Source organism: Bombus terrestris, chromosome 4, assembly GCF_910591885.1.
Source record: "Bombus terrestris chromosome 4, iyBomTerr1.2, whole genome shotgun sequence".
NCBI lineage: Eukaryota > Metazoa > Arthropoda > Insecta > Hymenoptera > Apidae > Bombus > Bombus terrestris.
The window spans coordinates 10,871,201-10,887,243 of NC_063272.1; the positions used below are offsets into that span (position 1 = coordinate 10,871,201).

The 16,043-nt window shown below is 32.8% G+C and overlaps 1 protein-coding gene across 2 annotated transcripts in view; it reads right to left on the bottom strand.

Moving 5' to 3' along the window:
- The window catches only part of LOC100646408 (protein timeless homolog), a 248,731-nt gene that overhangs the window by 9,305 nt on the left and 223,383 nt on the right, over nt 1-16,043 (bottom strand). For both annotated transcript variants that reach the window (XM_048405629.1, XM_003394988.4), the window contains 5 exons: nt 12,065-12,139; nt 11,872-11,950; nt 11,256-11,454; nt 10,075-10,312; nt 8,466-8,563 (listed from right to left, as the gene is read on the bottom strand). In XM_048405629.1, the coding sequence (XP_048261586.1) occupies nt 8,466-8,563; nt 10,075-10,312; nt 11,256-11,454; nt 11,872-11,950; nt 12,065-12,139 (689 nt within the window). The remainder of the gene's footprint in view (nt 1-8,465; nt 8,564-10,074; nt 10,313-11,255; nt 11,455-11,871; nt 11,951-12,064; nt 12,140-16,043) is intronic.

A 16,043-nucleotide genomic window follows, 5' to 3' on the forward strand; every position in this document is an offset into this window, starting at 1 on the left:
GAAATGTAATATTGTAGGTGTAAAACATAGCCGTGGTATGAAGAAGAGTTTAACGATCATAACAATCCCGCGGCATCTCTCAAGAGAATGTAAATAATTCTGATGCCTATACGTAATTCTTGTTGATAATTCTGGATCGAACACCTCGAGAATTTTTTACGCTTGCGACAAGAGTTCGCTTTTCGCACATGTGCATTAAAATGACGTAATATTAATTCTTGATCAAGAAATTCTTGATTTAGAACATTTTGATTTTGGACATCTTCCAATAATCTTTCATCGTTTCTCATTGAATTTCACGACTTTCCTATTGTTCCTATGCATGGCTCCTTTGAGACTCAGACGTTTCTATATTATATGTGCAATAAATATCTTTATCTAACTTTTCAGTTTGTAACCACTAAGAATATCAATAGCAACAAATGTTACACACATTTATAAATATTTCATCGTTGATTTATTGATTCGCTCAACAGAGGAATTATTGTTTTTACTATTAAATATAAAATTACATTTTTCGCATGATAGATTCATGAATGTTTACCATTAGCTGTGTTTTTAACATTGAACAACACGCAATTAGTTCTTCGTTTCATTTTACCAAGATTTTCGATATTTTTGAAGCTACGTTATTGATTCACGTAATTTCATCGGCAAAGGTCGCAACACAGATCAATCAATTACACGCGTACTTAATGATTCATCAAAATTGGTTTTCTCGAAAACAAGGTAATAATGGAAAGCACTTCAGTCTGTATTTGTACGTTCGACTGTTATTATTGTTGCATATATGTATAATTCTGCAACTCGTTTCATACTACTGTAATATATATATTATTTTAAATCGTTGCAATAATTTAGAATTAGAAGTGAAAGTTTCAACTTCTACTTTAATTTTGTTATAGTCGATTATCGATACGTATATTTAAACAATTTTAATCAACAAACTTCTTCGAAAGGATATCTTAATGCAATGCGACGATTAGAAATGTCGAATCGGGGCATCTAAGTATGTAATTTAAATAGAAAATTATGTGAATTAAACACGAAGAAACTTTTAAATTTGATAGGATATCATAAAGATAAATGAGACTATCCTAGTGACTCATTCGTCGATTATTTTGCATAAAATGCATTACTACAATAATGTGATCGATGGTAGCAAAAGATAATTAATTTTTAATAAAAGATGAGACACAGTAAATTTCATTTTAATTTTAATTTTAATCACAGGATTACTTCTGAATAGGGATTTTGCAAATCCTTCAATCTCTGCATTTGTTTGATAAGACCAACATTATGTACTCGTAGGTATACTAAAACAACGTAAGCAGCTATTTATTGTGCAAATGAGGTCTTGGAGAATGCTTGGTGTCTAATTCCTGACCCTAAGTCCCTGTTCCCTTAAAAGGAGATAAAGGGGAAAAAATACGACGCTCGTTTTCCAACGATTACGTCTCACCCTCGACAGGGATCCTTGTTGGTGTCCTAAATGGCCGTCGCGTCGCATCGCGCGACTTCACGGACTAAATGAATGTCAAATGAACAGCCAGCTGTAGCTTGCCCTCATTCAGTTTTGAAGGGAGAAGGGTATCCACGCATGAAATTATTTAAATGAAACGCTTTCACGAGCCTCCCTTTCATGGATTTTGTCGACGAATCGATAATACGTTTCATTCTTTTTTCATTCGCTTTCCGCTGCTTCATGCTGTTCATTTGTGCGATTTCGTGTTTATCCTGCTATAAAATACTACTAATTTTTTGCAATTCATACCAGTGCCAGATTAAATTCACTTATGGGGATAAACAAAAGACGCGAGCCTGCTTAATTATATCGTAAGCGAAGGATCTGTTTTGAAATTATGTGAGTTATACAAAAAGTCTACGTAAAAAGGTCTGTGTAAAAAGATCTGTGTAAATATTATTGTTATAAGGCTAATTAGATTTACCTTGGCAATTGTTTATAATTAAGGAAAAATACGCATTTCACTGTGGTCTTAGTATCTTACGAAAATGTTCTTCAAGGTTGAAACTTAAACAAGCAGAAATCTCAGCAATTGATTTCTGTTAGTCTGTATTAATTTGTTAATGGGCACATTGCAGTCTGATGGAAGGATAGGAAATACCAAATCTACTAAACAATTATGCAATTAGTCTGATAAGTGATTAAAGTGAAAATTTTTGCATATGATATTGTATATGTTGTATATAACGATTTTTAATTTATTTTATTGTCTTTATGTTTGCATATAAAAAATAATTACATACAGATTGATTAGATTAAAATAGAAAGTTTCATTGTCCTCTCTCTTATTGTTCACACTTGTTTTGTGTAAATTAAGTAATTATGTAAATGTGCTAAATAATTTTATCAAACATACGACAGGGCTGCAAAAGTTGCAATTAATTAAAAAATGAGTTGGACTACAGATCGTTTGTACGTAGCTTTTAGTTTAAAGTACAACAATTGCAGTAATTAATTTGACGTGAAATAAACTTTGGGGAGATTCCTTAGGGAATTTGTTAGGGAATCAATAATATCCAAAGTAATCCAATCGCCGCTTGCTAAGGGTGAAACAGCAATCAATCCATTTTCTCCTAACAGCTGTGTATTTCCTAAGAAACAACTAATTGCCAGATTTGTAAAATTAACGAAGCTACTTCTTTTTCTTCGAAACTCAAGTGTAGCTATAATAGCGTAGTTAACGACAAATTGCTTGGTTATGGTAAAATTAAATTAGCAAAGTGTTTTTATATTGTTTTATAAATTTCATACATTTACTTCCTTAACTATTTAATTATCGAATAAAATTACTATTATTCAGAAAAATTTGGTACAGTATATCATAATATATAATAATATTAATTAATTTCGTTTTTACTTCAATTATTAATAACCGTTGATCGAACGTTTTCTCCCGTATGAAAGATTAAATAAATATGATATTAATTTTTATTATCATTGATTATTTAGCAGATGATAATCGGAAAGTACTGAAATCACGTACGGAATATTTTTAAATAATAATATTATTTATTAACAAATGAATGAAAAATTATTAAAACGAAGATATAATTTTTAATGCTCTTAATAAAAAATAATAAAAAAATACTACAAAATAATATACATATATCCACTATGTAAATATCAAATAAGTACATTTATATCGACATTTCCTATCGAAATTATAAAACGAAACCTTTAAATCACTCAACATAGACGATATTCAATACCATCAGCCTAACTAATTCTCAATATCCTCCTCGTTATAATATGCATATATCACGCTGATAGAACACTCGCTCATTAAATTCTTAAAGGGCAGCTGTACAGGGATCTGTTCGTAAAAATCCGTCAAGAAATCAATAATATCCTGAGTAGGCAAGTTTGTCCTCGTCTGAATGAGTGGTATGAGGGCAATCAGCTTCCTCTCCTGGCGGAGCAGCGGGTGCACACCTATGATTAATCGTCAATTTCGAAGTGGGGTAATACCGTTTTAACGGTACTCAGATATATCGTCGCCTTACCTCCATCCATCGTTCTTACTTTCCTTCTATTTCTCTTTGGCGCGCGTGCTTCTAGGTTCCTTTGCCGTCTTAAAGCAGGTAATGTCTCAAGATTATCGCTATAACGTGTTCCCCCGCGATGTTGTCCGATGGCTTTTCGACAAACAGAAGGATGTAACGAAGAGGATCGAGTTAAATCGCCTATTTTCTTACTAACAAACGAGTTCGGTATAAACCATGAAAGATTCGATATAGAAGAGCCAGGAAGAAAAGTTCTTAAATCTTTTCCCTAACATATTGTCAAACAATGTCTCAACTTATGTTTGCCAGCGATATTGAATTCGAATACTTAAAAATCAGATTCGTGATTGCTATTATAAATTGATAATAGCAAGATTATATATTAATTAGTGCACTGGACGGTTTAGCTTAACAAACAAGTGAAAATGTATTAGTGTGATAGAAAGAGAAAAAGAATTGAAATATTTGTTCAAATTCATATCAATAATTTCAACGTGTCATTTGATACAACAGCTATGTATTTAAAATAATATATATGATATTCTGTTAATTGCGATGAAATCGATATTAATATAATTTCTGGTAAATTAAACATTATTTATAATAATTAGTTTAATTCATTGAATAAAGAAGTATCTTAAAATGTTAGTTTTTACTCGTTATAACAACAGTAACAATCAGACTTGTTATTCATTTTGGAAATAAATGTAATATTTTTTGTAAAAAGAGGTATGCCGATCTTTTGAAAAAAAGTTATCCCTAGCATGCATAAATAAATTCGTAAGTTTCTAATGACTGCAATAAATAATTAAAAAATGTATGCGAATAGTTTTCCAGTGCTTTATTCGATTAGCAAGTAACGTGTTTAAAAGTGTGTTATGTATGAATTTAACGTCCATGCAAATAGCGGATCTCATTTCAACGTACATTTTCATGTAAATTTTCTTCAAAGTTTCACCGTTACATTCGCACTTTTTGAAGCTCGGAAAATTCTGGTTTTCGGGCTATGTAATACATAATACATGAAACGGTAGTCACTTGTTTCAAAAGGTTTTGCTTAAAATCGTATTGTAACTAGTTTGAAAAGTTGTCGCATAAAGGATTATTCAAAAGGTAGTAGGACACGCGGAAAGAGGGAAACGAATATCAGTATAACAAAACTCATTGAAATCGCCGCGTCTACGCGTTTCGCTGTTAATTTTTTACATGCCTTTTTATCCGCTAATAATCTTTTCTATAGCCATTGTTGCGACGGCTGAAAATGAACTATTATCCCTCTTGTTGCGCTGCTCTCGTCACAGTCGTACATTCAAATGATTTAGTCGCAAGTCGTGACTACATTCTTGGTCTTTATTGTTCTTTCAAAAGCTACACAATACCTGTATTCATTATTCGTGCAATACGATGATTTGAAATGAATCATACTTTAATTAAAATCCAAAAAACGTTTCGTCTTATTCTTCCTTAATGCATGCTTTGTACTATTTCCCTGTGTACTGGCTTAAAAAATGGAATTATTTTAATTTATAAAGCAGCTCGTGAGCGGTACGATTGATATTGAGAAATTAAGGTCGAATATCGACAAAAATCTAGGAATTTTACGATCCGAGTATACAGATATGCCATGGAGATGGACTTATATTGACCGTGTGCGATCAAAGTACGATATTTTTAATCGATATTCATAGCGTTAACTGAAAGAACATTCACGTTTCGTGTTACGATGAATACTCATCGTTTCTGAGAGCCAGAGCACGAGCAAAACGGATTGAAGTTGAGCATCGCATTTCAACTTTGAAATTCCTACCAGTGCAGTGGTGAAGCATTACACAGTGACCGCTAACTTTTACTCAACGGATAGGGAAATACGTTATACCTACGTATTTGTATGCTATCTTTTCAAGAAAATTTCTACCATTTTACAGAAGCTGTGAAATTGCGTTCCAGTTCGTTTTAAAGTAACTGAAATAAACAGTTCCATCGTTTAGAAGTAATTCAGATGTGAATATCATTTCCAAACTCCAAATCATGCCTATGTTTTATACGTATACGTACAATGGTTTCTAAAGGAAAAATTATTATGACTAAGCACGTTCTTTCTTGATTTTCCATTTGTAATATCGTCAAGATGAATCGACAATATCATTGTCAATACTTATTGTTATTACTTATTGCAAAAAAAAAAGAAAATTATGTGCTGCTATCAAGGTTTCAATAATCTTAAATTGTTTTCTCCTTATGAATTTTAGAAAGCGGAACGTTAAGTTTACGCGGCGCGTACTTCGCCTTCCTTTCGCGTTTGACACAAATGTTTATACGTGTCTGGCAGGGCAAAAGGACAAACAAAGCGATAGTTTCTCGAGGGTTACGAAAGGGTGCAGTGTGGCAAGGGAAATAACGCGCTCGAACGAATAAGCCACGATGGAAACTCGTGAACGGAAACTTTAATATTACTGCCACGATTTGAAGAAAGCAAGGGAAAAATTTATTGCCGCGTTTTCAAGACGCCAGTGAATTACAACTCTCCGTCAAAGAATAATGCTGTTAAAATTGTTTTCGCTGTATTGGCGTTAAGACGAATGAATTCGAATCGTGTTTTGTAGTTTAGATATCTCTTAAGTCCGACGAATTACTAGAACGTTGTAATCGTTTTATGTCTATAATTATAAAGTAACAGTGCAGGAAATTATTATCGATGAAATTACGATATATTAATAATCACACTCTCCTATTCATACGATTGATTTTTCGTATATTAAAGCACTGCATACTTTTTACCGATTTAAACATAACAAGCTAGGAAAAAGAATATCACAATTGAACTTGACTTCGAACAAATTCAATAAATACCTTAGCTTAATTGAAAGATTGTATTTTATTAAACATTAAATATTATAGCATTATTTCTGAATAAATCAAAAAATTTTCAGCTAAAAATAATACGTGATTAAATTTTTAAGCGAATGTAAAGAAATATAACTGTACAGCATCCTTTTCATCAGAGTTAATTTATACAATATATAAATTTTTAATTATTGCTTTCGAGAATAAAACAGATATACGCACGCATGTAATCTCGAAAATTAAAAAAATTTCTTGTATTTTATTTTTTATTAAAAAAATTGTTAATATACCTTTTTGGAAATATTAAATGTTACCACGTGTTTTGCAAATTTTCATAATTTTATTCAAATGGTTATAAGAAAATCAATTTTTCTAAGAACGAAAGATCGCAAATGAGATTTTTCAAAGAAATAATGAACATTATGTCGATGCGCGTGTATATACGCACATAATAATACGTACTGTTCGATAGTACAAAATGTGGTTCCTATAAATTTTCTGTACGCTGAATACAACGCGAGGTATACCCTCAATACATTAATTGTCAACTTTTGAAACGATTCCAATAGGGCGGAGACTGAGACAGCAGGGACCGTATACGGACGATCTATTCAGAGTTAAGGGAGCCGCCGTCTATTTATGTGTCTAGCTTCCTCCCGAAAATCTTCATACGGTTGTTGGATAGGAAAGCGCAAACAAAGCGATAGCTTTCCATAGTATGCGGAGATACCGGAAAGGAACACTTGACGGGGGAAAATCTTGAGATACATCCATCCCCGAACGAAGTAGTCGCAAAGAGGAAAAAAGTCTTGCTGGCACAGCGGAAGTCGTGATCTACGCAGGAACGGAGAAACCTCCTTTTCGAGCGGCAGGCCGGAAAGAAAAGGAGTCTCCAGAAAGCTCCTCGTAGAAATTGTCTCCCGAGAATTTACAGTTGCTGCAGCAATTCTTTGGCTCCATTTTTTGCATATGTTCTGTCTGTCACCGACGCCAGTCCAGAAACTTATTTTCGAGCCTCAGCTACCCTACGTTTTCTCGCGCTCCTCGTAAATCATTGATCTTGTCAGTGTTACGTTCAAGGGAGCCGTCGAGATCGGCTAGCCGACTTTGCTTGTTCAAATACGTTTTTGAAAGAACGCGTGGGTTGTAAATGTCCCGTAAATCTAATCGATTATCGAAGGGATAACGAGTGCACACGCGTGTCGCTGACTTCGTTGCGACAGAGTGGCAAGAAATAATTTTTTTAGTCGCAAGTGACTGACTCTCTTTTATTATTTTAAACCACGAAGCAGAGAAAGACGTACGAATTAGCTTTATACTTTATCTTGCGGATTTAATTCGATTCTTTACGCTACAAATGGGAGTTTGGAATGGAAATTCAGCAAAAAGTGAAACTAAAAGATACGCGCAAGCATTTATTCTTTGACGACCCAGAGAATTATAGTCGTAGGGTGCGTCAGATCCCATACATCATGATGAAAATAATCTTCGCCAAATATAGCTAATATTTTTTATGTAGTTGGCAGTTTTCGCCAACCTTACGATTTTCCATCCCCCATTTTTAGTTTAGTTTGGAGAAATGTCTGAGAGTGATCTCCGCCGATATATAAAACATCCATATAGAGTAGGTACAAAAACCGATTTGTTTAAAACTCTATAAAACGTATTGAAAATTTTTCAATATCTATGTAAATATCAGCTAAAACAACAAATCTCCGGAGAATCATTTTTTTTTTTTTATTCTATAAAGCGATAGGAATTTAAATCAATTTGCGTGTTATGGTATTATATATTTTGGAAACAGATTTCTTTTATATTTTCTTGATAAGCTTAGCCTACTACTTTGTAGTAAATTTTTATTCGTATCAAATATCGATGTTATTCATATACGCGCTAGTTTTTTATTAATCGAAGGATTATTATTGAAATCTTGGATTCGTTATAATATATATACATACAGGTAGCAACACATACGGGTGGAAAGTAATACTCTCTATTATTAAATGCCTGAGAATTAAAATTAATTTATGTTACAAAATAAGTAGACGTGAAACAAAGTGTAATAGTAATGAGTGACTACAGAAATTGCTTACCTTAGAATTAACAATCAGACACATTTCTTTCAGCTTCTTCATGATACCACGACGCGTTCGTTCTTGATTAATGTGCTCTAAGATCCAATCGACGACATCTAAATGAATAAAACATGAAGATATACATAATTTAGGAATAGAATATACTACTGCGCGTTCAAAAGTTTGGGTTCACCCTTAACATTAAGGATTCATAAAAGTAAATAAAGTAAAAAGTGGTACAATTCGCTATTTCTTATCTTTACATATTTCATTCTTTTTTGCTCAATTAACAGCTACATATACCTCGATTATAGAACTTTCCACAATCCGGACTTATCTTTATATACTGTAAAAGCTTATCGATTTCGTTCAAGATTCAAGCTTATAGGATTTCCTAATTAGTATATAAGATTAAATATGAGGATAAAGAAGGAAAGATATTATGTCAGGAATAGCATCGTTAAAGCAATTCAAATAAATATAAACTAATAATTATGATACTTGATTATCGTTGCGTGTACTAATTTTAAATATATAGAGGTTCCAATATCCATTTCCTAACTTTTCATTACAAAGTCAAAGTTCACCCTCCACCTTTTTTACTAAGTAAACGATCCAAAATTTTGTATGGTTTTCTAATATCTAATATCTATCTAATACCTTCTTAAAGAATATGTACGATAGAACGATAAAATATATGTTAGATGACTTGATAAAAATCAATTTCCGGACGCAATTAATTAAATTTGATTTTCCGGACCACGTTTTAATAGTGCATTGGGGATTTCAATAAACGTTCCAGGACTATGAATATCGGTGCTATTTATATCCAATCAATATTATCCTGAATTGATTTGTAGGAAGGGAAGGATAACTGGATCATCGCAGGGGTACGTGATTAGGTTAACTGATAAATGAAGACGTTGTTATCAGTAATTCGATATTACCGACAATTCTCTCTAGCATCTACCAATTTCGGTATCAAGGATCAGTCGTGTTAAAGTAATCCTGGTTGAAACAACATAGGCAGTCTTTTAAGTAATTTCAATACTAAATGAAGGGATATATAGAACATACATCGTTATTATATCGTCTTATCTATAATAACAAGTTAAAACATTCTACAAATCTGTATTGTAATATATTATTTAATTAATAAGTTTTGTCGAGATAGTGATCCATACTTTAAATACACTACAAATGCAAGAACATTTGCGGTCTAATAACGTAACCTGTACACGTATTTTTAAATCATACACTCTTACTTACTTGGTCGGTTTTTCCCTATTAATTACTCACTGACTGACTTCTTTAAAGACAGTGAATTTAGCCAGTGCAAGATATGAAAGAATGTACGGATACATATATTCATTAGAATTCCCTTCATTAAGTATTCCATTTAGAATGTCCAATAAACATTCTTTGAAGTACATACATTATGTATTAATGCTTCCTGAAAGCAGAGAGATCTTTCCCCTGATAGAATATTTTATTCAATCGCTAGCAAACTAGAACGGGATATAGCTAATCGTCTGCCCTGGCAAATTCAAAAATATCCGGCAAAGTAGTGCGTTAAAAAAGACTCGTAAATCATAGGATTTAGCGAAAGGTAGGACGAGCAATGTACCTTGGGAATACTTGTTAGTCTGATGTTCCATAAAGAGAGTGCGTAACTCGTCCTCCTGGGTTTCGGTCCAGAGGCTGCGCGGAACTTTCTTGTTATCCGTTTCCGCGTTGTAACCCTCGACGACCTCGGTCGCGTCACGAGTGGTCTTCCAGAAGAGCAGCTCCATATACGCTTTCCGGTTCTTTTGCGCGACTTCGATGAAACGTCGGATTATGAAGACTGCGAACTTTTGGAGTTCCTGCAAAGAGGACTCAGCTTTCGTGACTCGAGACAAGCATACTTCCGGTGGCTATTAGATACCATGGCAGACATGTAAATTTGACGATGAAATTCTTTAAGTTAAGAGAAAAATTGCATTCGTGCTACGAATTCAATAGAAAATTATAGAAACTTTGTTGAATAGTTTGGAAATTCCAATCACGATTTGGACTGTATTGTTATCTTAATATAAAAAGTTTGGGAGGGGCGGGACCAAGTGCTTTAGATTATACTAAATACTATGTGTTTTTGTACGTATATGCATTTAATATTTGGACGTTTCATTGAGCTAATTTTTGTTGAAAATCTGATCAAATAAGTTTCATACGGCTAACTATTGTTTATGAATTTTATAAAACATTCTTTTACTTTTCATATAGAACCGTATTTGATGGTCACCAGTTTATTTGGTTGTTAATTGTTACTAGTAATTATTGGTATTATGAAAGAAGGAATGTAAGTTGACATATTGATGCAGTTACAAAGATATAATAATTAAAAATGAAAGATAGTATATTTTGAGAGTAGGAAGAGTAATGACAGTTAAACAAAATTTTTATTGGGAAACAGAATGTTTCCTGTTTTCTTTTTCTAAATACGCTCACAATCTTAAACTTAAATATTTTTGTTGCAGTGATAATATTTAATTTTCCATATGTACATAATCTTGTACCATTTAAATATATAATTTGTACGAGTATTTCATCTATAACATCTGATGCTCAAGCCACTAATTTTGCAATTCGTTATTCAGTAAAGTAGTATATGAGGAAACTTAAAGAAAAGGTTAGCAAAAAAATCAAAAAGTTTGAAGCTAACAATATTCAGTCAAAATACGGGTTATAGAATGTGACAAGTTACATTATGTTTTCAAAGAATGAAATTTAGAGCTAAGAAAAATAAATATGAATATAAATAATTACCTTGTGACCGCAATACTTAGACTCAAGAATTCTCTGGAAAACACGGAACATTGACGCTTGGAATAGGAGCCCTGGCATTTTGCAGTCCCAGGCTATTCGATGAAGCATCTTGGTAATGTAATGATTCACTTCGTTTGTATTTTTGTCAAATTGCTGCAGCAGAACCAACATTGCTCTCACGATTTTTACATTGGCAAATCTTAAACAAAATATAACGTGTAAAAATCGAAACTAAAATTTTTAGTATATGCTACAAAATCAAATTTAAGGCATCGAGAGGAAAAGTGGATTAATTCTAAGTCATATTCTTTTCCAAATATCAGTTTATGGCATTAATTTACCCCAATGAACTATATTACACATAAAAATCTGAAGGCATTCATATCTTCCAAGTCAAACCGAGATAATATAACGAAATCAGTTATTAGATTGAATATATTGTACATTTTCATTTATATTTTGGACGATAAATCGAATAATATGTAAAATTAAATAACATGTAATATACAAAAATATAAAACTAATATCAGAAAAGAACTGATGAATTGCCCAATTTGTCGGATATTTGAGTTTGTCCATTTTTCATAGTCAATGTCTCATTTATTAATTGTCTTACCTGTGGATGAAGTCAGGAAATTTGAAATCAGTTTCTACAACTGAAGAATGTGTTTGCGATGCGTTCTCTTCATCTTCCTCTGTAATAATATATTTGATACAATAGTTCGTATTTACAAATACCGCAAGCAATTTCGTTATAAAAAGGTGGTAAGCAATATCTTCTTTGTTATCTATCTAAAAAGATATATTACCTGACTCGTCATTGGGGCTATCAACGTTTTCCTCCTCGTGTGTTTTGCTTTGTGTAACAGGATTTTCTTCGACCACTGAAAATCAGAAAATAAAATAAATTTATTCTCTACATTGCTCTACAGACAATATTGAAAGTAGGAAAACAGAATAAATCAATTTTTCTAGATTTCCCATTTTGATTATTACAGAGAAGTATTTTAATGTGACATAATTAAAAAAATCAAGGATATAAACCTTTTAAATACATGTATGTACGTATATGATAAATCTAGGATATTTTCCAGAAAATAGTAAGAATGCCTGATGGCAATTAATATTTTTTAAATCTTCAAGATGGTAACAAAAATACATATACATATTCAACTATAAATATATATATATATATAAAATTTAGGTAAAATGGTAGTTTCGTAATAGTTAAATCGTTTTCATGTAAAAAATGTGATTGTTAACACCGATTATTTTACTATGGTTTCATAACATAGAAATTGGCATTTCCAAAATATTTTATTACATTTAGAAAAGGAGTTCGAGGAAATTTCAAAATGAAACCAGAGAACGAGAAGTTACTGGAACGTTCCAAAGTAACTGCAGAAGTACATTCTGTCATTCCTAGCTTGTCGTAAAAACATGCCAACGACACGTGCAAAATTTCACTAGTTCTTCGTCGAGTGAACACGAAAATTCCCGCAAACAATTGCATGCTTCCCTGGAATACAGACCGACTAGGACGCGACCGGGACGCTGGCACTCTATTCAATTCGACTGTAGAAGAATCAATGGATGTCGGTGGCTAGTGCTTTTTCGAAGGCCATCCGAGGTCCGTACAAATCGTACGTCGTGACTCGGTCTCCGGAAGTGGGGATCCCTGGATCGTTCGCTAAAATCTATCGCTCAAAAAATCGAGCCACGCGAAAGGAATAAAAAGATAGGAGCGGTCACGGTTGGATTAATTTACGCGAAAAATTCTGAAAACGGCGTCTAGAGCGCAGGAAAACGAAACAGCCAGAGTATTCACACGCGTAAGTCGGAACGTGGAATCCGATCGAATCGGATCGAATCGGATCCCGTAGGTTTTGGGTTACCTTGTCTTTTTTTTTCCTTTACGTTGCGGACAACCAGACCAGCGAATTAAGCGGCCGTGGAAAGACGATTACATTTTCGACGAGTCTGTCGAGGTGAGGGCGAGGCAAACCGAGCCAGCCGAGGCTCCGGTGGCCAGGGAAAAATTGCACTCGGCGAAACCGACGATTGGATCGGCACAAAGCTTCGTTACGGGGCAAATTTTCTAAGGCTTCGCGACCGTATCCTTTTTCCTCGCTTTCTGAAAGTCACGTTAGGACAGCCAACATTTCGCTCAGCTCTTCCAATGTCACTGTTAACCCCTCGAATTGCGAATAAGGCTTGACTACCACTAATTTTTAAATTCTTTTTCTATTTTTGTGCGTCATTTCTTTCAGTTGATTGAAGTATTGCCGCTTCGAAGATGGGTATATATTTTTCATCATAAAAGAGGAGCAATGGGCAAATATTACAGGCACATAGATTTGCAAGATACTATAAATAAACTGCAGATATTTACGCAAATGCATATTTTTACGGACATGACTAAAGAACAGGGCGCAGACAAGATTTATTTCGTCTACTGAATATTACAATGAACATTTCGCTATACTATAGTACTAAAATATTATGAATATTATACCATATCTATCTATATTTTTGCGTCTTGCTTTAAATTTCTCATAAATGTAAAAAAAAAAGGTCATAAATAACCTTTTGTATATCCATGTGAATATTTGCTTTTATAGAAGATTATCAGCAAAGTGGTATGAAAATATTTTTTTTATTTTTAGAACTTTGTTTATTTTTAAATACGCCGAGAGGAAGTTTTTAACTATTGAATAGTTCCAACAATTTTTTCGAGACCATAGGCAAGATATATATATATATATATTCTTTTTTGCATACGTTCTTCGTATTTATTTTGTAAACTCTCACATTATCTGAACGAAATCTAAAAATTTGCCAAGAGTGAGATGCTACGCAAACATTGTACACGATACGAATATATTAGACCTAAATGGTCTTTAAAAGTAACCGTGAGAAGTATTTTAAATCATCGTGTAAAGTTTTAAACGTGTTGTGTTTCTCTAGCCAAAGAAAACTTTTCCCGCCAGCCGAAGAATTCACTTTGCCCAAGTGACGTCGACGACTATGCTATTTTAACCAGAAGTTTTAATTGTTCCCTTCCGCGGTCTTCTGAACTCGGTACACCGGTTCCGGATAAAACAAAAAGGTGAAAGAAGCGGCGACGTTTTTGTCTTAAATTAAAAAATGTTTCCTCGGTTTGAAGAACTAAAAAAGTCTCGTTTACGGTGGCAGTGATTCATCAAGAAGGCAGCCACAACAATACACAACGAAGATAAACGTGCTTTTTGTTTATATTATACGTATATTGTGCATACAGCGATTTGCAAAAGTATTTGAATATTTACCGTAGGAAAATGTTATGAATATATTATAACTGTTATACGAAACATTTTGAAACTTTATCAACTCGAAACGAGACACGACTATCGTGGCTATATTAATAAAGTTTGAAACCAATCGAAAAATATATAAATAAGTATTTACTAACAAAAATTGGTATACAATATGAATAATGATCTTAAACATATGATTAGTACTGAAAATGATCTCACTAATAACAAATACTGTGGCTGAATGATTATTTAAATTTTTCTGACATCCCTATGAGGTATGCTTGTAATAAATATCTTATAATTTGTAAATATATATGTTTTCAAGATCGGTAAAAGTTTTTATCAAAATCATGAGTTAGTCGTGTTTTATTATAAGAACAGCGAAATCCGAAAATGTTTTGTATGTAACATAATACGTCCATCTGCGTCATATAATCGTAAAGAAAATCGTTGGTTAGTGTCCAAATACTTTCATGATCTATTGTATAGATATTGCATCGATCTTCTTGTGCAGATCTACGAATAGTGAAACTATATAATATGAGTTTTAAGTAAAAATTAAATTTATACTCATACAATGAGTTCTAATCATATTAGATGTATTTAATCTGAAATTTTGTCAATATACCAGTTATTATTTAATCCGATTTAAATCAAATACGTGTAATGGTTTCGTAAAATGTTAATGCTTCAAAATATGCATATTTGATGGATATGAAAATATTTCAAAATAGGAATTAAATTGGAAACATATATTTAGATACATGTTTAAATTTTAATATAACATAAAATTCGCGCAAATTAATATATATGAAACAAAACAACCTACGTATCCTTAATGTGCATTATATTAAAGTAACAATAATATTTTGCGTGAGAATTAAACACCGATTTGACGAATCAATAACGAGATATCATCCGATGAAAAATTCCTATACTCTGATGGCGCGATAATGATGTCGTCATTAAAATTTTTACATCTCATAAACGCACGTCAGAAGATATTAATATTAATCTGGATTTACTCGTGAAACGAAAGAATTAACGTGAATCTCTTCTATGGATAAATCCAAAGCTGTATCTTGGTTCGTATGTCATTTCGTCATCGGTTCATCGATTTAAATCATAAATCCGATCATCGGAGGAAACAAATTGCACCAGGAAAATTATGAATTTCTGAAAAATTGATCACGTTTCAGCGCTGATGCTTTATTCATTCCCTACAATCGAATAAAGCATTAATCTCGTTTGTTTGGCCACTTGCGCGTGATGAATTTAATAATGTCCCGTCTCTTTCGTATTCTGCTTCGCAGAGATAGTCGGTTCGCAAATTAACGATGTGAGGCGACACGTTGAAAAATGTAGAGATATCTTGAACAATGAAACATTCTAGGTAGGAAATTTTAACTATGGAGGGCCACATAGATGATTCAATATCTTTTTTATATTGTTAAAAATATGTAGCGATTATCGTAATGTTCATTTTTTAGCG